We start from the raw sequence: 23,036 nt of genomic DNA on the forward strand, positions 1-23,036 counted from the left end.
GATGACATAATTGGTGTCTGTGTTTTGTGTGACTTAAAAAAAAAAACATGACAATGCGGTTATAATTGGGAATATGAATTCTGTAAGTTTTTAGGATCAGTTGAAGTCTTTGTTACAAAAGTAATTTTCTGCCACAGTTCTCTACTGAGCAGATGATTAGTGTAACGTGGCTATCCCTGCTATGTGTGCTAATTGTGATTTCTTATTTCCTCAGGAGGCAGATGGCACCCTGGATTGTATCAGCATGGCCCTGACGTGCACCTTTAACCGGTGGGGCACCCTGCTGGCAGTTGGGTGCAATGATGGCCGCATTGTCATCTGGGATTTTCTAACTCGTGGAATTGCTAAAATCATAAGTGCACACATCCACCCTGTCTGCTCACTCTGGTAAGCACTGTGTGCTTGGATGTCTGCGCATAGTCTGTGAGTTTAGCGGTCACCATCCAGTAAACTTAAATGTTTAGTGCATGGGTTCCACAAGGTTGAGATTGGATAGATAGTGAAATGTTCTTTTAGTAGTACATCTTTAAAGAACCAAGGGGGCTGCTGCAACAAAATGAAATATTGGGGGAAACGACCGAAGAAGGGTCTATGGGCGAGTATTTTCACGTAAAAAAAAGTTGTAAGTTTCACTTTCACATACCTGAAATAAACACAGCAGGTGTCTAGAAAATTATCAACGTGAGTCTGTAGTCTCTAGTTTTTAAAATTATATTTTGGTTCTTTTAATGTTTTCCTACAAGTGTAGCAAAACTGTAGGAGTTTGCACTTGTAACGAAAAACATACTTTTACTTATTTTCCTGAAAGATTGAACTGAGTTTTTCAAATTCTGTTATCTTTTAGGTCCAGCTTATCAGACATCACAAGCTGTCTGGTTGTGAAAGACCTATTGTGGACATACGAATAACTTACTGCGTGTTGCTTACAGTTGGTTGACTTCACTGCTAGCTTCTTTATCAATGGCTTGCCCACCTCTTCTTGTGATTTTCCCCTCCCTTGTAGCATACCCTCTTTACCGTCATTTTGAATGGCTGACACGTATTTTTTTTCACTAAGAGGAAGTGAAGCCGGAAAGAAATGGTATTGAATATGAAGCCAACCAATGATAAGCAATGGCGGGCTCTAAGCCCTCTGTAGTAAACATCACGTTATTCTTCTACTGGCGTGCACATGCATGGTGTCAGTGCGCCTTTTTTTTCTCTTTCCCCTGTTGCTGCACATCATCGGTAAAACGTATTGAAATATGAGACTTCTTGGGCTTTGCCGATGACTTTTTTTTTTATCTTAAGAACTATTGTTCTATGTATATACTGTTCATAAAAGATAGTTAAATGGGGAGACCATGTTTTTTTTTATCCACAAAATTGTTAAGAGTTCAAAGGCCTTTTCATTGGTAGCATTTTGTAGAAACGGATGTTTCGAAGCTCACCATGTGTTAATCCAGCATGTCCAATTAGTAATGGGATTTAATAACCTGATGGCTAGGTGCACAAGTGATCTACGTGTGGACCCTGCTGCTTATTTATTTTTGCTGTTTTGTAGATCACCAGTAGCAATGTGTTCTCCAACCCTGAGTAGGGCATGATTGTGGGGCAGAGTGTGAAGATAAAAGAACGATTAAGAGGCAGGGCTAGGGATGCAAGTTAGAAAATGTTGAAAGGTTTCAAGGAAATTCATAGAAAGAGAACAGTCTGAATGCGTGATAAGAGTCCTGGGGGGTCCTGGAATAAGGATGGGGAAAGCTGGAGGAGGCCTTAAATGCTAATGCCGCATTGAGGTCATATCCTAAACAATGGTCTTATTAATCATTTGAAGTTCAAATGGACAGAGTATTGGAACGCGGCCAAAGCTGGAAGGGGACAGAAGTGAAGATAGGGAGAGAAGTAGGTTGGAAGCTTTAAAAGGAATAGAAGTACAAGCATTGGCATAGCCAATAGGTTTCGCCTTTGGGGCGTTTTAAGTGTTTTGACAGATCTATGGGCTTTGTTAATGTTTTTAATATGTGTTGTATAGTATTGTGAATGTTGTGCAGCATGTTTATAAGTTATAATAAAAAAAGTGTTAAAACCATTTCTGGCACCTTATATATACCCTAAAAATACATTATATATGACTGAAGTGTATCGTAGGTTAGGTTTGCTCCATTAGCGTTGGTATTAATAATTAAGTGCCTTGGTGAGACCCGGAAACCACCAGCTCAAATTAAGCATTGTAGGTTACAAAATGCAAAAAGCATATTAAATGGCAGGCACAATAACCGCATCGCAGTCTATAAATAAAAGCTATATTAGAAATGCGTTTTACTTGTGCGTGTTATAAAAGCCAAAGAGCATGTAAAACATTGCGCACAATAACAACATTGCAATTTATACATAAAAAATATATCAGAAATGATTTTTACTTGTGCGTGTTATGTGTTTTAATATATCTTTAAATGGTGCTTATAAAAAGCACTCCAAAACCTTTGGGTCCAGTTTGAACTGTAAGCGCCAGTGTTGACAATTAAATGCGGTGGGGAGTGCAGGAAATCACCGGCTCAAATTAGCACTACTATGAAAAGAAAGGAACAGATTAGGAGAAGCAAATATCATTGGGGAAAGCTATCGTGTAACAGGCAAAGATGCCGACTTTAGAGCTGGGGAACAAAATTCGAGTCTTGGCGTCGGATCAACATCCTGTGATCCTGGGCCAATCACTTAATTTCCATGTTTTTACCAAAAATTCTTATGCCCTTAAGTGGTATTTATAAAAGAAGTGTTTGTTCCATAAAGTAATATGTCCTTAAGTAATGCTTATAAAAAGCAGTCCAAAAACGCTGGGTCCAGTTTATGCTAAAAGTGCCAGTGTTTATAGTTAAGTGCTGTGGTGAGTTCCGGAAAGCACTATCTCAAATTAGGCACTACTATAGAAGAAGTAACAGATTAGGAGAGGCAAATGCCATTAGGGAAAACTATAACATAGCACTGAAAGGTGCCGACTTCAGAGCTAGGGAACAAAGTTTGAGTTTTGGCATTGCCCCAACATCCTGTGATCCTGGGCAAATCACTTAGTCTCACCTTTTATACCAGAAAATTGCAATATTTGTAGGTCCAGTTTGCCGTATAAGTGTGCCAGTGTTGTTATTTAAATGCTCTGTTGAGTCCTGGAATCCACCGGCTCAAAAAAAGCACTGGCAGTTACAAAATCAAAGCACCATATTAAACACCGTAAAAAATAAGAATGTCAAGATCTAAAAATAATAAGTATCTCAAAACCCCGAACTCTGACTTGCTGAGGCAGAGCAAGTCAGAGTTCGGGGTTTTGAGATACTTATTATTTTTAGATCTTGATATTCTTATTTTTTACGGTGTTTAATATGGTGCTTTGATTTTGTAGCTGCCAGTGCTTTTTTTGAGCCGGTGGATTCCAGGACTCACCACAGCATTTAAATAACACTGGCACTTATACAGCAAACTGGACCTACAAATATTGCAATTTTCTGGCCCCGTCGGCCTTTCAGAAGCAATGTCCTTTCCTGATTTGACTAGACCCCCTGTATCCACCGACAACTTTCACTGTGGTTTCTAGATCCAGCAGGGAACTGTTGGGCTTATTAAGAAATAGAAAATATGAGTGGCAGGGAGCACGAAGGGGGAGGAAAGGTGATTTCAGAGGATGAAGATGCGAGAATTTATGCGGAAGGGAAAGGAGTAAAAGCTACAGCATCATTACCGAGCATGGGCAGAGGAGAGCGCTACTGACCTATCATGGCCGCAGACCAGATGAAGTACAGGGAACACTGGATGGTTATTACTGCGGAGTGATTATGGTCGGAGTAAGATTGACCGCGAATGGAAGGGAGTGAGACTGACCGCTTATTACTGCAGACTGAACAAAGGAAACTGAGCACAAGTGACTGGTGAGCACTACAGATTGCTTAAAGGAGTAAAAGAGTGTCACATCATTCATGCACGCGGCACAAGCAGTGGAAGTGACTGATCACTACTCCAGAGTGCTCAAAAAAACAGACTGAGCACCAGACTTCAGACTGCGAAAAACACTGATAGGGGGGAAAGTGACCGATAATTACCAAGTAAGAAATGCCAAAGTCATTTCAACGGCATGCGGATCATTGTAGCGCACACTGTCCAAACACACTGCAGCAAGGTGGGAACAAAAGCATTTGAGACAAGCGCGGCAGCGAAAGTGTAAGCGACCGTAACATGATCCAAAACAGATGGCACCGTGCGCGACCCTGCTCGCTCACGCAAGCTGGATGCTGTGGGAGGAAACATTTACTGAAAAAGGTGGGAGATGCACCCGCCTTTGGCCAATTGCGTGTTTTCATTTTTGAAAGCCACATGCAAAGGCCAATACAATGTGTGGAAAATAGAAATACACACGCACGAGTTTGCAGAAAAGCTGGAGTGATTCCAAGAGGTCCTCTCCTAGAGCAGCGCAAGCGCTAGGCTCGACCTAAAAAACTGGGACGGATTAAGTGCCATGATGAAACATGAAAACAGAAATGGAGAGAGAGGGAGGAATGGGTATATGAGAAGCAAAGGAAGTTGAGGTCAGCAGTGAGAGTAAAAGCGAGGGATAGGAATTGAAGCAGATTTGTTTTGTTTAGTTTTCTTTTTTTTAAATTTAGCTACTTCAGAATTTCTGTGAAAATAAATGTGAGCAAGTACAGTTAGCATAAATGGTGGAACTTCTGAAGTGCGTAAAGTTACGTGAATGTTGTGCCTAATGCATTAAGGATGCAAACAGGTTATGAGATAAATGTGGGCACCTTTGTGTGTCCTGATGCACTCCTGATTACTAAGATTGACAAAAGAAGATTATACAAATCAAAGACAAACAATGACTATTCATTGTTGATTTTATACCTCACTGCATGCAAAGCTTTATACACAATGTAATAATGCCTGACAGAATAAAACAAATATTTAACACTTTGGTAGAGATGGGCAGGATGGAAGAGCGGCCTTTTTGTAGGTAACAATAAAGCAGAGGAAAATAAATAATGTAAATATCCAGTTATTAAAATGGTGCTGGAGTTAGCTTCTGATTTAGGAAAAGAAAGGCTCGATGAGATACAGTGATTATCTGACACACTTTGTTGTTAAGAACATAGCACAGGGAGTATGAGCTTCTGGTGTTATGATTTTACAGGCGAGACTTGAAACTCAAAAGCTGTTATTGAGAGTAGAGGAAACATAATTACAAGGCCGGGTTTGTCAGTCATTTGAATACATTTTCTTTCCCTGGGTCTTTTGAAGTCCTGTGTGTAAAGCCTATTAATTTAGCTAAAGCCTGTTTTACTGCTTTATTTAGCTTCTCAGAAATTGTTTGCCAAAGATTATATGCAGAAGTTTTTTTTTCCACTTTCAGCTGGAGTCGTGATGGTCACAAATTAGTCAGTGCATCCACAGATAACATTGTGTCTCTCTGGGATGTGCTGTCTGGAGACTGCGATCAGCGATTCCGATTCCCCTCTCCAATCTTAAAAGTCCAGTTTCATCCTAGAGACCAGTAAGTGCCTTTGTTACAGACCATCATAAAGGTTTATTTGTAGACTTATGTGTATAGAAATTGAAATTCAGTGCAACAATTGGAATTCAGTGCAACATGGAATGTGCTTCTCCGCTCTCTTGTTGCTCGCAGAGGCGCCTGTGTGAAATGCATCATGTATAAAAGGGGGGAGGCTTTAAAAGGAGGGAATTGTTTTCGGAGGCAAGAGGGACATTTTTAGCACCCTAGGCTTTACTTTATTTAGTCATTTATTTCTACAGTGTAGACGGTAGCCTAACCAAATATTGCAACTAAGAAAGGAACAGGGAGATCGAGGCAAAAAAAAACACACCCAGAAATAGATGGCGACCGACGAGGTTAGCAAAACAGGAAGGTATTGAGCTTTTTGCGAAATAGAGCAAAGTTGGATCTAGGTTGACCGGGGGATGTTCCAGAGTTTGATCTGCATTGTTCTTTTTTTTGTATTGTGGAATTTTAAGCTAAGAGAAGGAGGCACAGTGATTGATAGAGAGGAACTGTAAGTGGATGCATTGCTTTAACGGAAGCCAGTGTATCATACAGCAGGCATCAGGCAAGTCATCAAATTTTTTTTTCTGAAATGCATCTAACTATACTATCATGATCTGGATTCTCTGTAGTGTGTTGAGCTGACTGAGACCTAGAGAACATATTTTATAGTAATCCATTTGAAAAATGATCAGGGAACCAACTGCAAAGGAATGTAACTCTGAAAGAAGAAATAGCACCATCTTTTTCAGGGAATAAAATAGCTGAAAACAGAACTTATGAATGTGACCGTCAAACGACCGCTCATGATCTACACATACTCCCAGATTTCTCACATTGGTAGCAGGAACAGACTGGTTTCCTGTGTAGTCAGGCCACAAGTTGTCAGACCAAACCAAGTGATCTTCACTAAGGATCAATATTTCGGTTTTGTTGCCATTTCGTTTTAGGAAGTTGGAACCCGTCCATCCTTATAACCATAGAGATGTAATTCCTTTGAGGGGCGATTATGTTATCCAAGAGATGTTTTCCTTAATCAGGAGCAGTTGAGTGTCACCTCTGTAGGACAATACCTGAAAATGAAACTTCTTAAAAAGTTCCCTTATGACCTGGACATAAACTTTAAATAGAATTGGTGAGAGATCCAAGCCGCTGGGGAACTCCAAGTCTTGTCATCTTTTCTTTAGAGTAAAAAGTATGCATGTTTTGGTGGACAGCATGGTTTGATGAGACCGCCTGACTGCAATCAGTGCAAAAGGATCTGATTTATTTGAGGGCTTGGCCTAATAGACCTGGTATTGTCATACGATCAGCAATAATGGTGCGGTCAACTGTATCAAATTCTATGAACATATTGGTGAGCAGGAGGCCCGCAAGAAGCTTAATATTGCTTGTGTTCTTCAGTATTGGGGTATCTTTCATAGATTCACTTGTTTGAATCATTCCCTGTCGTCGAAGTTGGAGTCCCACTGTACCATAATAAAGCAGTATGTATAGGTATAATAGGCTGTAGGTAATGCAAAGTCAGCTTAATAGCCTATATATGTCCTTTTTTAAAAGAAGACCAAAGTTGAGCAATGACCAATCAGGCGACAGCACCCTTTGAACACTCCCAGCAGAGGCATCTTCCCTCAGATTTTCACAGCATGTCGTGTGTGATGGTGTCTCCCTGAGCTCTGCTCAGTTCTTCAGCTGTGGTGATTTTCAAATAGATTTCTCACTGTTCCAGTATGTCAGAACTTGCCAAGAAAGGACTCTTTAGACCTTGTGCCATCTGTGGTAAGAAAAGGCTTGATTCTGAAAATCCACATAACTATTGTATTTATTGCCTTCATCCATCCCACAAGGTGGGAGACTGCAAAATATGCAGAACTTTTCTACTAAAATGCTCAGACTGTGAGAAAAGACTTTTACTTTGGTTGCAGAAACTGAAATCTATAAATGACGTCGTTTCTGAGGTGGAAAGTCGTGAGTGTTCTACTTCCTCACAGACCTCAAAGAAGAGGGAAAGGTCTCACCATGAGTCCCCTCATAGAAGCAAGAAAGCCTTTACAAAGACCCACCAAGCATCTGCACAAGGCTCGTTTCATGAGGGAAAAACGGACTTCTATGGACTCTGAATCTGAGCCTTCAACTCCGTCTACAGCCCTGCCATTGAAACCTAGATCCTCCTCTGAATCGGTTTTACCCCTTCACTGCTAGGCCTTCCCACCCCGTGCTAAGCCTTTTTTTGGTAATTTGGGGTAGTTTGCGCGTAACTTTTTGACCACATAAGGTATCCACGCCAAATTTTCATCCTTTTCTTCCAACATCATGGGGATTCTAAAGGTACCCAGGGTTTGTGGATTCCCAAAGATTAGCCAAAATACAGCTACATTTTGGGTTTTTGGGGAAAAATGGGGGAAAAAAGGCTACAGATGAGTGTCTGTTTTTTTCCTTGCATATGGTCTCAAAAAAGGGGTTGTGGTACTGAAATCAGTCTTCACAGCTTTCAGGGACAAGCAGACTTTTATCAGAAAACCAAAATATTTTACACAGTTTTGGCATTTTTCTGGGACATAGTCTATTTTTGCTATTTTTTGTGCTTTCAACCTCCTTTCAGTTAATGGTAGAAATGGGTATGAAAGCAATAATGGATCCTGGAAAGCTATCCATTTTAGAAAAGTAGACAAAATTCTGAATTCAGCAAGGGGTCATTTGTGTAGATCCTTCAAGGTTTCTTTATAGAAACTAACTGTTGAATATAGGAAAAATTGAAAATTAGTTGAAAAAAACAGCCATTTGTGTCAACGTTTTCACCTGTAACTTCTTCTAATTATGACAGCTGTTTTGAAAGTAGTATACCATTACATCCGCTGTACCTTTCTGGTTGTGGGGATATATAGGACTTGTAGGTTCACCTAGAACCTGACGAACCCAGAGCCAATAACTGAGCAGCGTCTTGCAATGGTTTTTTATTATGTACCGGGTATATAGCAATTAATTTGGGAAAACATATACATGGAAAAATTGGTATGAGAGACACCTATGCATTTCTGAATTTGGAACAAAATGTAGAGTTTAGAAACAGTAGATATTTGCACATTTCCGAAATTGTGAGTACCCATACTAGCATGAGAATTATAGGTAATTTTTCAAAATGACTTCTTTTTTACACATTGTCTTTCATTTGGAAGGCTGAAATGCATTGAGAGTCAATAGGTAATAACAGTTGCTCTACAATTCTGTGTTACCCTAAGTCTCCCGATAAAAATGGTACCTAACTTGTGTGGGTAAGTCTAGTGCCCGCGACAGGAAACGGCTCAAAACGCAACGTGGACACACCACATTTTCACAGTGAAAACGGACCTTTTTTAGGTCTCGGCTGCGAAGGCTGCGCTTGCGCAGTCTCGCTCCGAGATTTAATGACTTGGAGAAGAGGAGCTTGAACCAGCCCCTCTTCTCCCCTGTTCTCCATTGGCTGGCCTCTTGAATGCTGGCCAGCCACTGGAGAAGAGGTCAGTCATTCAGATTAGGCCCTGTCCTTTTCGGATCGGGGGGCGTGTTTTTTGCAAGAAGTCTCAAGGAGGAGACAACAGCAAAACACGCCCCCGAATCCGAAAACGACGCTGCCTTTCTCCGAGGCATTTCTGCTCTGCCTCGGAGAAAGGCGGTGGTGTGCTTGCCTTTTGCTCTGCCTTGTTTATGATTCCGCCGATTAATAGGTTTTCGTAGACAATGTATTTCCCAATTCCAGCACTGGCGGTAATATAATCTAATGATCTACTGTCAAACGCTTCCGCATGTTAAAAAAATAACGCTTCATTTTTAAGGAGACTCCTATCATATTTTTATTCTTATTTGGAATTAGTATGTCATCGGTGCCCCTGGGGCACGGAGATTCTTTTAGCTTCCCGGGGTTTTCAACCAGAGCACAGTCTAGCCCTCAAACGCCGGAACCACTCCGTCTTTCTGGTTACCCAGGGTGCCCCCCTCGCGCTCAGTGGCAGCGGTCGGAGGAAGATGGCGGCCGCTGGAAAGACGGAGGAGCTGCTTTTGTTATAGAGGCCGCAGAACACAGGAGAGGGACAGGTTGCGGCATCCGGCGGCGGGGCCGCAGGCACCAGCGGCCCGGTAAGCGGTCGAGGGGACCTGGGAGGCGGCAGTCTACCTCACAAGGCCTTCCAGCTCTCTCGCAACTCGCGAGAGTATCCGGCAAAGGGAGGCGGCCTGCAAGTGGGCCACAGGGACAAATCTTCGGCTAACTCGCCGATCTACGGTCGGGCTTTCCTTCAGATGTACCGACATCGGTCATAGATCGCATTATGTGAGGTCAGAATCCTAATCGCAAAACAAAAGCTGCGGGGCGAAGGGTGTACGCAAGCTTTGCTGAGGAGATCTCTGAGCCGGTTGTGTGACAGGGCTGCCGAGGTGCGCTTTGCTGAGGCACACTTTGTTGACATTGCCTCATCAGTTTCCTTTAGTTTTTGGTGTGTGTTTATTTATGAATTTTGGGATCAGTTTCTATTTTGTGCACGATAAATTGGTGAAGAAAATTTTGCCTCTGATTAACATTCTACGTTCTTTATGAATGCAAGCACATATATCTCAACTTCCTGTTCTCATAGATACAGCTTCTATGAACAGATCTTTCATGGACAAATCGGTTGAAAATGTACATGCAAAAAATGTTGTGAAGTAAACAAACGATCCTTTAATGGCGCTATTGAAGATAAAATGTAACAAATAATATGTTTTTTTTAAAGTCGATTTGTGATAATGACCATATATAAGTGAACATGTTTAAAAAGCATTTCAAGGTGTGCACAGTTTTGCGTGTTTTACTGAGAAATTATTAAATGTTTTGTATTGAATCTTAAAAAGGGGCTGCAGGTTTTTTATAGTCGTTAGCTGAACAGTATTACTTTTGTTTACTATTCTATTTTCCAGATTGTTTCAAAATGAGGTCTAAGGTTGATTGTAAAATAGAAGCGAGAGTAGGTACCTCGTATCAGTTGTGCACTCACAATTGCTATGGTGCAGCCATTACGTATTTGGTACAACGTTCAGCATTCAGATGCTCCGATTTTGCGTATACCTGCTTCGCAGATTTTCATCTGTGGCTATCATTTATGATCGAGAGAGATTTCCCATTTACTTCTTCTACTACTGCTTTCAGTTTACAACTGCTGGCTGCCCTTCTTGTCTTTTATTATTGCCTGCAGACTGGGAGGGTGTTTATTTTGGAAGGTGAAATGGTGATTTAGTGTGATGTGACTAATGGGTTCTCGTTCGGAATTATGTTAATCACGTATGGAGGGATGGATACACCCCCAGGATAAATCACAGAGCAAGTGGTAGGTGAAAATGTAAATAATTGAGAGAATGCATCTTCGAGGAGCACACTAGCACTGATGTATGCATGAGTGATTTATTATGAGAGGCATGTCTGTGCCAAGACCGGAACACAGAAGAGGCTCTGCACACGGGGCAACAGGAAGGGTTGTGATTTCAATACAGCACCACCGTAGTAGCAGGATGGGTTAGTCATGCGTAGGATCCCACAATCCGGTCAAGTGAGGACAGCCAGGATAACAACACAGGTCTTCTTAATCCTACAGGTGACATATCCACTAAACCCCATCATAGATTTTACAACCATCTGAAAGGGAAAAACTGTACACACTCAAGAACACTGCCTGAACACAAAATGAAGGCTGCTTGTATTTTCCTTTGCGGAACATGTTTTATTTAGTTTTTAGGTCTCGGCTAGCGAACAAGCATTTATAATGCAACGGTCTCGTCATTGTTAAAGTTAGAGCTATTGGCATTGCTCATGACATTTTTTTTGTTTGTTTTTGTTTTTAAAACATGTAAAGAAACGGCATTGTTATTTACAATGTCAATAGCTTAATCAGTGTGTGTGTAGGTGGCTCTGTGTGTGGGTGCAAATGCAATAGGTCTCGCATTTGAGAGTGATTAAGCTATTGACATTTTAAAACATTTAAAGAAACGGCATTGTTATTTACAAACAAAAACATAAACAAAAATAATGTCATGAGCAATGCCAATAGCTCTAACTTTACCAATGCCGAGACCATTGCATTGTAAATGCTTGTTTTGCAAAGTGCCTAGCTGTAAATTTTGAACCCTAGCTCTGCCGGCACCAAGGGAAACCTAGCAAACCTATACATTTTTGAAAACTAGACACCCAGGGGAATCCAGGATGGGGTGACTTGTCTGGCTCTCACCAGGTTCTGTTACCCAGAATCCCTTGCAAACCTCAATATTTGTAAAAAAAAACAAAACAACAAAACAAAAAAATGTCCTCACATATTTGTGGTGAAAAGTTCTGGAATGTGTGTGGATCCACAAAATTCCACCCACCCCGCATTCCCCAAAGTCTTCCAAGAAAAATGGTACCTCACATGTGTGGGTGGGTCAAGTACCCGCAACAGGCAAGGGCCCAAAACCTATTGAGGCGACATCAAAATTACCTATCACAAAACAACCTGGGTTTGCAAGGAGGGTCCCATGAGGTTTTGGCCCCGGGCTCGGCGGCCATCTAGTGAAACCTACCAAACCCACACATTTCTGAAAACTAGACACCTGTGGGAGTCCAGCAAGGTGTGGCTTGCGTGGGTCCCCCAACATTTCCCCACCCAGAATCCCCTGCAAACCTCAAATTTAGCTGAAAAAATCACTTTTTTTCTCATATTTCTGTGTGGGAAAGTTCTGGAATCTACGTTGATCGACAAATTTCCTTCTACACAGCATTTCCCCAGGTCTCCCGATACCTCACTTGTGTGGGTGGGTCAAGTATCCGCGTCAGGCAACGGCCCAAAACGTATTGAGGAGACATCAAAATGAGCTTTCACAAAACAACCTGGTTTTGCATGGGGGGTCACCTGGGTTTTTGGCCTCGGGCTCGCGGCCATTTAGAAAAACCTACCAAACCCACACATTTCTGAAAACTAGACACCCGGGGGAGACCAGCAAGGTATGGCTTGCGTGGGTGCCCCAACATTTCCCTACCCAGAATCCCCTGCAAACCTCACATTTTGTTGAAAAAATCTATTTCTTTCTCACATTCCTGTGTGGGGAAGTTGTAGGATCACCGGGCTGACACAAATTTCCTACCACCCAGCATTCCCCCAGGTCTCCCGATAAAACTGGTACCTCACTTGTGTGGGTAGGCATAGTGGCTGCAACAGGAAATGGCCCAAATTGTACTGTGGAGAGGTACCATTTTTCTCGGAAGACTTTGGGGAATGCGGGGTGGGTGGAATTTTTGGGATCCACGCAGATTCCAGAACTTTCCACCACAGAAATGTGAGGAAAATGTGTTTTTTTGGACAAATTGTGAGGTTTGCAAGGGATTCCGGGTAACAGAACCTGGTGAGAGCCAGACAAGTCACCCCATCCTGGATTCCCCTGGGTGTTTAGTTTTCAAAAATGTATAAGTTTGCTAGGTTTCCCTTGGTGCCGGCAGAGCTAGGGTTCAAAATCTGCAGGTAGGCACATCCTGAAAAAAAGTCATTGCTAGTGGGCTTTCTGCCGCCATGGGGAGGGGGGAAATCTGGGGCAGAAAGACTGTGGCTATTCTTTTGGGGGGGGGGAGCATTGGGATGCCCTTTCTGGGAAGCCCCCACCCTTGCTAATAGAAAAGCTGGCACCTAGTGGACTTTCTGCACCCCCCCCCCCCCCCTCCCCCTCCCAACCCCCTGGGGGCAGATCAGGGGCTACTGCCCCCATCTGCCTACTAGGGGGGCAGAAAGGCTGTGGAATCTTTTTTAGGAGGGGGTGGGGGCATTGGCATGCCCATCTTGGGCAGCCCCTAACCCTAAATTCATCGTAAAAAAAAAAAACCCTGGCGCTTAGTGGGCTTTCTGCCCCCCCAGAGGGTATTTTGGGGGCTACTGCCCCCAACTGCACCCAGGGGAGGCAGAAAGACTCTTATTGTGCTGGGGGGGGTTGGCGTGCCCACATTGGGCAGCCCCCACCCCTAATTTACATAATAAAATAAATCTCTGGTTTCTAGTGGGCTTTCTGCCCCCCCCCCCCCGGGTGGGCAGATTGGGGATTGAAAGACTGGTGGAATTTTGTGGGGGGAGAGGTGGGAGCATTTCATGCCCATCTTGGGCAGCCCCCACCTCGAAATGAAACATAAAACAAAAAGAAAAATGGCATCTAGTGGGCTTTCTACCCCCTGGGGGGGCTGATTTGGGGCTACTGCCCCCATCTGCACCCTAGGGGGAGAAAGACTCTAATTGTGCAGGGAGGGTGGGGGCATTGGGGTGCCCATATTGGGCAGCCCCCAACCCTAATTTATGGGTTACAATAAAATACCTGGTTCTAGTGGGCTGGAGCCGAAAGACTGAATGTATTCTAATATTTATGGGGGGAGCAAAGGCCCTTGCCCAAGGGGCCGCTCCCCCCTCCCTGGTGCCTAGTGGGTGGATCCCCAAGCAGGGATCCACTAGGGAGGGGTACCATTGGAAAGTGGAGATTCTTCCCTTCCCAGTTATACCTCTCTCGTCTTTCTATGTACTCGGGGGGGCTGAGATAGCCCCCTGAGCACATAGAAAGTGAAACTGAAATGAGCCTCAAGGCTCATTTCAGTTTCGGTTTCTGTGCAATGAAGTCAGCGCGACGTGCGCGCTGATCTTCATTGCACAGGAACAACACAGACAGCTGTCTGGAGGGGGGAGGGGGGGAAGGAAATCTCTCTGGTGCCCGCACCAGAGGGATTTCACCTGCCATGTGCGAGGACGGCCGGGAGCCGTCCTGCACACACGAGCATCGTGGCTGGGACGGCTCCCGGCCGTCCTTCGCTTGGAAGGGGTTAAAAAAGAGCAAACTAGGTGGCAAAACGTTGACATCAACGCCGTGCACCTAAGATCATAACATTGACTACAGCTGGCATACCGTTTATACCCTAACTGTCCGTAACCATCCCGTCGATGACTATCCATGTTGACAATGCCCACTCCGTCGATGATGTCGAGGACGACCACATCAGTGTCAGAACCCCTGTCGACGACAGCCTCTGGAGAAGTCCTCATTGTTGTCGTCAAGATTGAAACGGAAGAGGCCACCAATGTTAGTTTTGATCACACCATCGACGCTACCGTTGACTACCTCGTCAACAAGACTTTTACCATGTCCAGAACGTTTTCATCCTGAATGCACATCTCCTAGTAAGGTGTCCCTACTATCACCCAGCCACTTGTTGGATCTGGAAGATTCAGAGGACAAGAATCGAGGTCTGTTTAGAGCAGCTCACAGCCCTTTGGAGTTGCACTTAAAGTGTAAGGATGAAGAGGATCATTATGAACCTGTTTATCAGGTCCATCAATACGTGGTGCAGTACAATCATTATGCTCCACCACCACCCCTAGGTATGGTCCAGGTTCCTGTTGCTTTAGTGCAAGATCTGCGAATCTTGCTTCTGGATTACTACAAGCGCTTTCCAACACCACTTAAAGCGCAACAACCACCTGCAGAGGTATCTATGCTTGCACCCAAGTCACCGGACCATATGCTTCCTCCACCTACTCCAAGAATGTGAGAAAGTGGCTCTGTATATACTGTTCCCAAATAGGTACAGGGTGTACAGAGTCCACAGTGGTTTGGCAGAGGCTAAAGTTTGATATAACCCTACTTTCTAAAGTGGTAGCTTGGTCGAGCAGTAAGGCAGTATCAGAGGACAGTGTAAAGTATTTGTTGCACACACTCAGTTAGCAAATGGTCTCACACACTCAGTAACTGAACTCTAGGCCAATGGTTTATATATCAAAAATATATGCTTGTTTTATTTTAGAACCAACAGTAGGTATTAAAATATACTTTCTCAGAATGAGATGCTTTATATAAATACTTTTTCAATATGCAATTGGCTTTTGTAGAAAGTTACAAGTGGTTGCAATAGGCAACACTATTTTAAACACAATAATGCATTGAGTTAAATCGAAGTTTCAAGTTATTTGCACTAGATTACTTTTAGGATTACTTTTGTGATTCCAGGACTGGATCCTAGTTTCAGTCCTGGGACAGTAGTTAGAAACAAGTGATAAAAGTCGACTTTGTTACTGTTATGATTTTTAGACAATATTTTGCTATTTTAAAAGTTAACACTTAGAAAATATTTAATAGAAAACAGTCAATGATTCCCTATGGAAAAAAATTCAAGTTGCAGGTATAGTATGTTCTCGTTACTTTTGTAATCCAGTACTGGGTGCCTAGACTCAGTACTGGGACCTTTATCCAAAACCGGTAAGTAATTACGTTTTCACAATTTATACGATTTTTAAAGAATATTTAAAGTTTGCAGAAATCGACACTTAGAAGAAATTTCACAGAAAAACAGTCAATGGTTTCCTATGGAAGAAAATTGGGTTACTGGTAAGTACGGTTGTGAATATTTTTCAGAGTCAGTGCTGGGTACCAAGATCCAGCACTGGGATTTCACCTAATAGCAGGTGAGTATTTTCGTTACTGTTACTCGGCTGATTTTTGGTGCTTTTTTTAAGTTTTGAAAAGTCCACACTTAGAAGAAATTTCAGGAAAAAACAGTCAATGTTACCCTATGGAGAAAAATGAGTTATCGGCTTTAAGGTAAGTACTCGACTGGCAGAGTTAAGGTTCTGGGCATAGACTCAGGGGTCCCTCAGGGTCAGGTAGGTACAGTTGTTACACCCTCCGCGGCACAGGGGCAGCCGGGTGCAGAGAGAGTTAGGCCCAATGTTATCCTATGGGAGGCAGGGGGGCCTTGGTTGGTGGCTGCTGACTAGCAGGCCACGCGGCTGTGGGAGCTGGGCTCCTGGTCACCTGCTCAGGGCAAATGGGGAAGTAGATGGGTGTAAAGGTTACACTGCCAGGGCCACTCGGGCGGCTGGATGCAGGGTGCTTTTGAGCCTTCGGGCACTCAGTTGGTTTCAATGGGAAAGCTCCGGTTTAGAGAAAGACTGCAAGCTCGGGGACGAAGATTCTTCAGGTGCCACCACCACTTCGAGAGGTAAGTTGGGTAGTTGGAGGATAGGTAGGTACCCCGGAGTTGGGCACAGGGGGCCGCCGGGTGCAGGGGTGCCTCTTGGTGTCGGGAAATCTTACCCTCTGTTGATCGCGGTTGGGGGGCACCTGGTTCTGAGGCTGCAGGCGTCTTCAGGAGCGTTGAGGGAAGTCCTTGGGTGCCGGACTCGGGGTCCCAGTCGCCGTGGGGTCGTCCTCGTGGTCTTGGTTCACTCCGGCACAGGCCAGGCTTGGCGGGTGCAGAGTGGGAAGGGTTCGCGATTTCGGGCTGATGCCAGGGATTAGAAGTAGGTTTTGAGTACAGCCTCTACTCATGGGAGTCCCAGGGGCTTAGAGCCAAAAGGTAGCCAGGTCCTCCGGGGTTTATGAGGTTGCTGGCCACAAGAGATGCCGGGTTGTAGCAGGAGCAGGTTCGAGGGTCGACAGGCCAGTAGGGCTGGGGCCAAAGCAGTTGGTGTCTTCCTCTTCTTAGCAGCTGCAGGGCAGGTCTTCTTTCTTCTTGCTCTTCTCTGTATTTTGGAATCTGGAATCTGGGGAAGGAAGGTTCAGGGTGCCCCTAAATACTAGATTTAGGGGCGTTACAGGTAGGTGAAGGGCAGGGACCAATGGGTCCCTGTCCTGGGGTGGGTACACCCACTATCCTGCCTCTCTCCTCTGTGGGAGGGGGGCAGTAGCCTAGTCCTGATTGGGCCGGGCTTCCCATCTTCAAGATGGCGAGAGCCCGGAGATGTGCTTCACCTCGCCTCCCCCACCTGAGGGGTGGGGGTTGGCAGGCTGGCACATCCCCTGTCCTTATTTGGGGTTTCTGGCCAAGCTTCCCGCCAGAGTGGGGTGTTGCAGTGGCCTGGGGAAGCTCACAGAGGCGGCATGCCTTTGAAGCTTCCCCCTGCCCATCCTGGGGGAGGAGATCTAGCACCTTGCCCAGGATGTGCATTGTTGCAGGCCCAGGAGAGCAGGGGCTCTCCTACCCAGGGGTCCAGCAACATGTCTGCTGTGTGGCAGCCTAGGCAGCCTCTCAGACCAGACGTGGATTGTAGGTTAGGTTTCAGGGGGCATCTCTAAGATGCCCTCTGGGGTGCTTGGTACATTAAATCCCACACTGGCATCAGTGTGGGTTTAATGTGCTGAGAAGTTTGATACCAAACTTCTCAGTCTTCAGTGTTGCCATTATGGTGCTGTGGAGTTCGTGTTTGACGAGCTCTCAGCACCATATACTCTTAAATGGCAGCACTGCACTTACAGTGCCCAGGAATGGACCTGGGTACTGTATGGGCACAGGGCTCCTGCTCCTGTGCCCACACCATTGGCATAGGGCACCCAGCTAGAGGGGTGGCTGATGTATGCCAGGGCAGTGTAGGTGGTGGTCATGGCACACAGGGATGTGTGCCATGTCGACTCTTTGTTTTGTCTTGTACCCAGACACTCAGCCTGCAAGGGCAGTGTGTGTGTTAGGGTACAGGGCCTCTAAGGGTGGCACAATGAGTGCTGCAGCCCTTAGAGGCCTTCTCTTGCCACAAGGCCGTGGGTACCTAGGTGTCGGAACCAATCCCTCCAAGAATTGACTCCAGACCTGGATGACGACGCCCCCCCCTTCTTTACCTTTTCAGCCACGGGACTGGGAGACCGACGGAACGAGACTGGCAGACTTCCCCACCACAGGTCACTGGCCCCTTAAGACGGAGACGGAATCACCGATGACGAACACCTGGGGGCGTGACCACGGCCCCTCTTCGGCCGATAAGGATTGGCCACCCGGACAGGAAGGCGGAAGTTTCCCGACGGAGGAAGGAGCCGGACGTGTGGAGGAGAAGACGGAGGGAGAGAACGAGAGTAAGCAGATGCCTACAGCGACGAACACCGAGAAGCCAGGAGGCCAACGTTCCTACTCTTCGCCCAGCCACTGCCCTGGAGGGTCGTGGCTCAGCCAGGTACGTCACCGTTTACGAGGCTCGTGGGAGGCGGGAGGGGAGTCCAGTCAGCCGGGGTAGAGAGAGGGAGGCGCCGACTGCGTGTAGCGTAACTTCCCCCTCGAAGCGCTGAACTCCGCAACCCGACCCTGTGGTGACAGACCCCCCCCCCCCCTTTCCACAAACCCTTGCACTAGACGGCTCGCTGGGTGCTTTCCTTTCACACACACCCTTTTTATCCCATGCTTGGATAAAACACTAAGACGTGTGTTTTTCTTTTGTTTGCTTTTGAGAAACGAGTCCGAAGGAGGACGTGGGTCTCCTTACCAGACAAGTCGTCCGGAGAAAGGAGTCATATGGTGGAGAAGTCATATCCCCTCTGAAGTCCCTGAGCGGAAGGAGCTTTAACGAGACTGTCCTGATTCCCCGAAGAAACGCGTTGTATATTATTTCATCTGTTCAATAATAAAACACCACCTCCAAAAGCCTACCGTCTGCTGGGTCCATTCCTCTCCCCTCGACATATGGTGGAGAATGCCGGCAGACTAACCTCTTGCATCTCGAGTCCCCATGGATGCCCTTATACAGCATATAGTCGAGGGTCAAAAGAAGCTGGAATGGGCTGTCGAACGCCAGCTGACCTCGGCCCAGGCAGATAGAGACACTTTCAAAGACCTTATGAAGGCCCAGATGGAGACCTTGTTGAAGGTGGCGGAAGAGTCGGTCCCCGTCCCGGGCCATAGAACCACCAAACCGATATCCGCCCTCCCCACCGTCTCATTACAAAAATACGTACCGGGGGAAGACCCGGATGCCTTCTTATTAAATTTCGAAAGGGCTGCACGGGCCTCGGGCTGGCCAGTCAGTCAATGGCCGTTTTTTCTTGCGCCTCTCCTGACCGGCGAGGCACAAGCGGCGTACCAGGTCGCTAACGCGGGTGGGGTCACACCCTATGAAGACGTTAAAACCCTCATCCTCGACCACTTAGGCATGGACACAGAGGCTTATCGCTTAAGGTTTCGAAAGGAGAAAGGAACTCCTGCAGACACTCCGAAAACCTTATACTACAAACTTAAATTAGCCGCCGAGAAATGGTTAAAACCCGCCGAACGCTCCAAAGACGAACTTATGGGGGCTGTGATTTTGGAGCAGTTTTTAGAAGCACTTCCTTTCTCGACACAACGGTGGTTAAGACAACACGCAAACCTCACTGCAGATCAAGGAACCAGAGAAGATGCGACCCCCGCGAGGCGATCTCCCCCTCAAAGCCCCCCAATGCTTTGATTGTGGGGATTGGGGTCATATCGCGCGCTTCTACCCACAAAAAGAATACGGAGGAACCAATGGACGTCCGTTACCTCCCACAAAGTCTCATGTATACGGCCGAGATGGGGACCTCCTTTTATGTAAGTCTCTATCTGAACGGGGTTCCTGTCCAGGGCTTGCATGACTCTGGTTGTCGCCAATCCGTGGTAAAAGCTTCCTTGGTGAAACCTTCCCAATTCCTCCCGGGTAGAAGGGTTCTAATTCGGTGTGTGCATGGGGACGTCCGTTCCTATCCCATGGCCCGGATTGGCTTGAAAGCAAGTGGGCGGGACCTCTCATCAGTGATTGTGGGGGTGTTAGACACCTTACCCGAAAAACTGATCCTCGGCACAGACAATCCCACCTTTCTCTCCTTTTTTTCTCCAAACTATAAAAGAGAGGTGCAGCCAATCACCAACAACCCCCGTCTCAGGCGCTCTATTGACCCAAGAACCTTGGTTGACTGATAGGGATTTCCGCTGGGCCCAAAACAACGATGCCTCCCTCTTACATGCATGGTCGGAAGCTCGACAACCCACCAATCCCTCTTATCCCAAGTTTTAAATCTCAAACGACCTGTTATACAGAGTAGCGGGACCCGGAGAACACCCTCAGCTCCTAGTACCTCAGGACTTTCGAGAACAAATACTGTTCTACGCCCACTCCCATCTCCTTGCTGGTCATACGGGAGCGGAGAAAACCACCCAAACCCTCCTACGGTTTTTCTACTGGCCTGGTATCTATGCGCAGATCCGAAAATACTGCAAGGAGTGTCCTATATGTCAGAAAGTAAACCCTTACACCCCTCCGCAAGCCCCCCTACAACCCTTACCTATCATAGGTCAACCATTTGAAAGAATAGGGATGGACCTCATTGGACCCCTTCCCCGATCCAGGAAAGGATTTCAGTATGTACTTGTCCTAGTCGATTACTGTACCCGTTTCCCTGATGCCTTCCCCCTCAGAGCCCCCACTACTTCAAACATCACAGACAAACTAGTAGAGTTCTTCTCTAGGGTGGGTTTTTGTTATGATCTAGTAAGTGATTGTTGCATCCTCTCTGTTGCTGTCCTTGCTTTGCTGTTCAGTCTATGTGATGTCATCGGAATGTTGAGAGTGTTTGAGTGGGGAGAATGGGATCAGTTGGTGGAAGGGCTGAGCAGCAGGGAGGCTGCTCCTGGTGGGGCATTGCTGGACATTGATTAAGGCCTAACATGAACTTAATATGGATCCTATCTGAAGAATAAAGCTGTGATCCTGAACTACATCACTGGACTACGCATCTTTCATTTATTTGTAACACTGGCGACGATTTTAAGAACCTGCGTGCTACTTTAATGGAGATTGGACTTTTAAAACTGAAGAAACTGCAACCTGTGGATTTGAACAGACACCTGGCACCGCTAATGCCCCACCAGTGACCATTTCATCGGTCGCCCCAACCAGTAAGTGCCAGTTTGTCTTAGAATTTCCTTCGTTGTCTTGAAGCCTGCCTGTCTTTGCTGAACTGTTCCTGTCCTGTAACACGTTGACAGGGAACATTATCTATAACCTGGACATTATTTGCGTGTACTAGTGAGTACTCTACATTTGGATTTGGGTTGTTTCCTGCTACCGGTTGGATTTTAGGAACGTTTTACCAGTGATCTTAGGTGCCAGTTCCTGCTTGCCTGTCTGTTTTTCGCAACTTTGGCCTGCTGTGGCCTGCATTGTGTTGCCTTTGCTGGAGTGCCAATTCCTGCTAAATTGGAGGTGTCTTTCAACTGCTGCTTTCCATTGTCTGTCTGCCGTGCACATAATTTCGTCTCCCTCCCGCAAAAATTCATAAATTGGACTTGGGTGAAGGGAAATGCCTAGATTCTTCCCTCCCTGTTGGATCTACTGTTTTGATATCACTGGGAGATGTGCTGGGACTGGATTTTGCTGCGCTGTTGTGTTTGTTCACACTGTGAGACTTGACGTGCAGATGTTATTTGAAACGGATTTGTACTTTGCCTTTATCTCCCGATGCTGCAGCGTTGCCCAACCGAAGCCTTCATTTTAAATTTCAAAAGGAGCCTGTGACAAGTAAGACACGCGCTTACCTGGGAGAAGGTTTGGATCGCATGCATGTTTCTCGTCACTCATGGAATTTTCTGTGACGCACTCTCCCTTTTCGTCCACTGGGATGCTTGCTGGGACTTTGAAGCACGTTGGGGCTGTGAGCCATCCGGCGCGGCGTGTCATGGCGTGCCGCCATTTTGAGATTGGCTGCGTTTTCCGTAGTTCATTTCGCCAACCATGTTCCATGCGCCTGCACCCAGGAGCTTGGTAGCCCCGGAGAGCGCGTTGGCATTCTTCTTTAGCGACAACATTGGAGGAACGTATTTTGGGACTCAATCGGGGAAGCGCAAGGAAAAAATTACAATTCTCAAGCTGTTTGGATGATGACCCTCGGGTGAGAAGTCGCTCACCGGTCATTTTGACTGTTTTGTTAAACTTCTCATATGTTAAGTCTATGTTTTAGATTTAATGTCTAAATGCCATACTTATTCATCTGTTATTGTGTCCCATGCCTATGAAGCTTTACTATGTTGTGTTAAAAGTTTATGCTGAAGAAGGGGTGTTGTTATCTCCCAAGTCCTGCAAGTGTATACTGCACAGTTGTGCGTGCGTATTGTATTGGAGTATGAGAGGGGGGGAAAGAGTGTAGTGTCCTTGTTTTGTATCTGTATAAATTGAGGGAGAGAGAGAGTGTAGTGTCCCTGGTCTTGTTAGTGTACGTCTTTTATTAAGTTTGCCTCATGTGAGGTGTTTGGTCTGTGCGTTACGGGTGCGCACATAAGAAGACTTCTTCTTTCGAAGCTTCTCAGACTTACCTGTCTGGTTTTATCCTTGAATTGGTGGTTACCTCGTGTGAGGTCTTGATCTGTGCGTTATGGATGCGCACGTGAGGAGACTCCTTATTTTGAGGCTTCTCAGACTTTCCTGTCTGGTTTTACCCTTGTATTGGTGGTTACCTCGTGTGAGGTGTTGGTCTGTGTGTTAAGGGTGCGCATGTAAGAAGACTCCTTATTTTGAGGCTTCTCAGACTTTCCTGTCTGGTTGTACCCTTGAATTGGTTGGTTACCTCGTGTGAGGTGTTGGTCTGTGCGTTAAGGGTGCGCACGTAAGAAGACTCCTTATTTTGAGGCTTCTCAGATTTACAGGTCTGGTTGTACCCTTGAATTGGTTACCTCGGGTGAGGTGTTGGTCTGTGCGTCACAGGTGCGCACGTGTGGAAATTTCTTATCTTCTAGCTTTCTGATTTGCCT

The 23,036-nt window shown here is 45.7% G+C and overlaps 1 protein-coding gene across 19 annotated transcripts in view; it reads left to right on the top strand.

Annotated features, from left to right (window-relative positions):
- The window catches only part of LOC146870056 (retinoblastoma-binding protein 5), a 529,113-nt gene that overhangs the window by 138,004 nt on the left and 368,073 nt on the right, over positions 1-23,036 (top strand). For all 19 annotated transcript variants that reach the window (XR_014968878.1, XR_014968866.1, XR_014968858.1 and 16 more), the window contains 2 exons: positions 215-387; positions 5,375-5,515. Coding sequence is in view for 16 of the 19 variants with exons in the window: in XM_085626372.1 (XP_085482498.1) it covers positions 215-387; positions 5,375-5,515 (314 nt within the window). In the remaining 3 variants the exon portion in view is untranslated. The remainder of the gene's footprint in view (positions 1-214; positions 388-5,374; positions 5,516-23,036) is intronic.

Source organism: Triturus cristatus, chromosome 1_1, assembly GCF_964204655.1.
Source record: "Triturus cristatus chromosome 1_1, aTriCri1.1, whole genome shotgun sequence".
Classification (NCBI taxonomy): domain Eukaryota; kingdom Metazoa; phylum Chordata; class Amphibia; order Caudata; family Salamandridae; genus Triturus; species Triturus cristatus.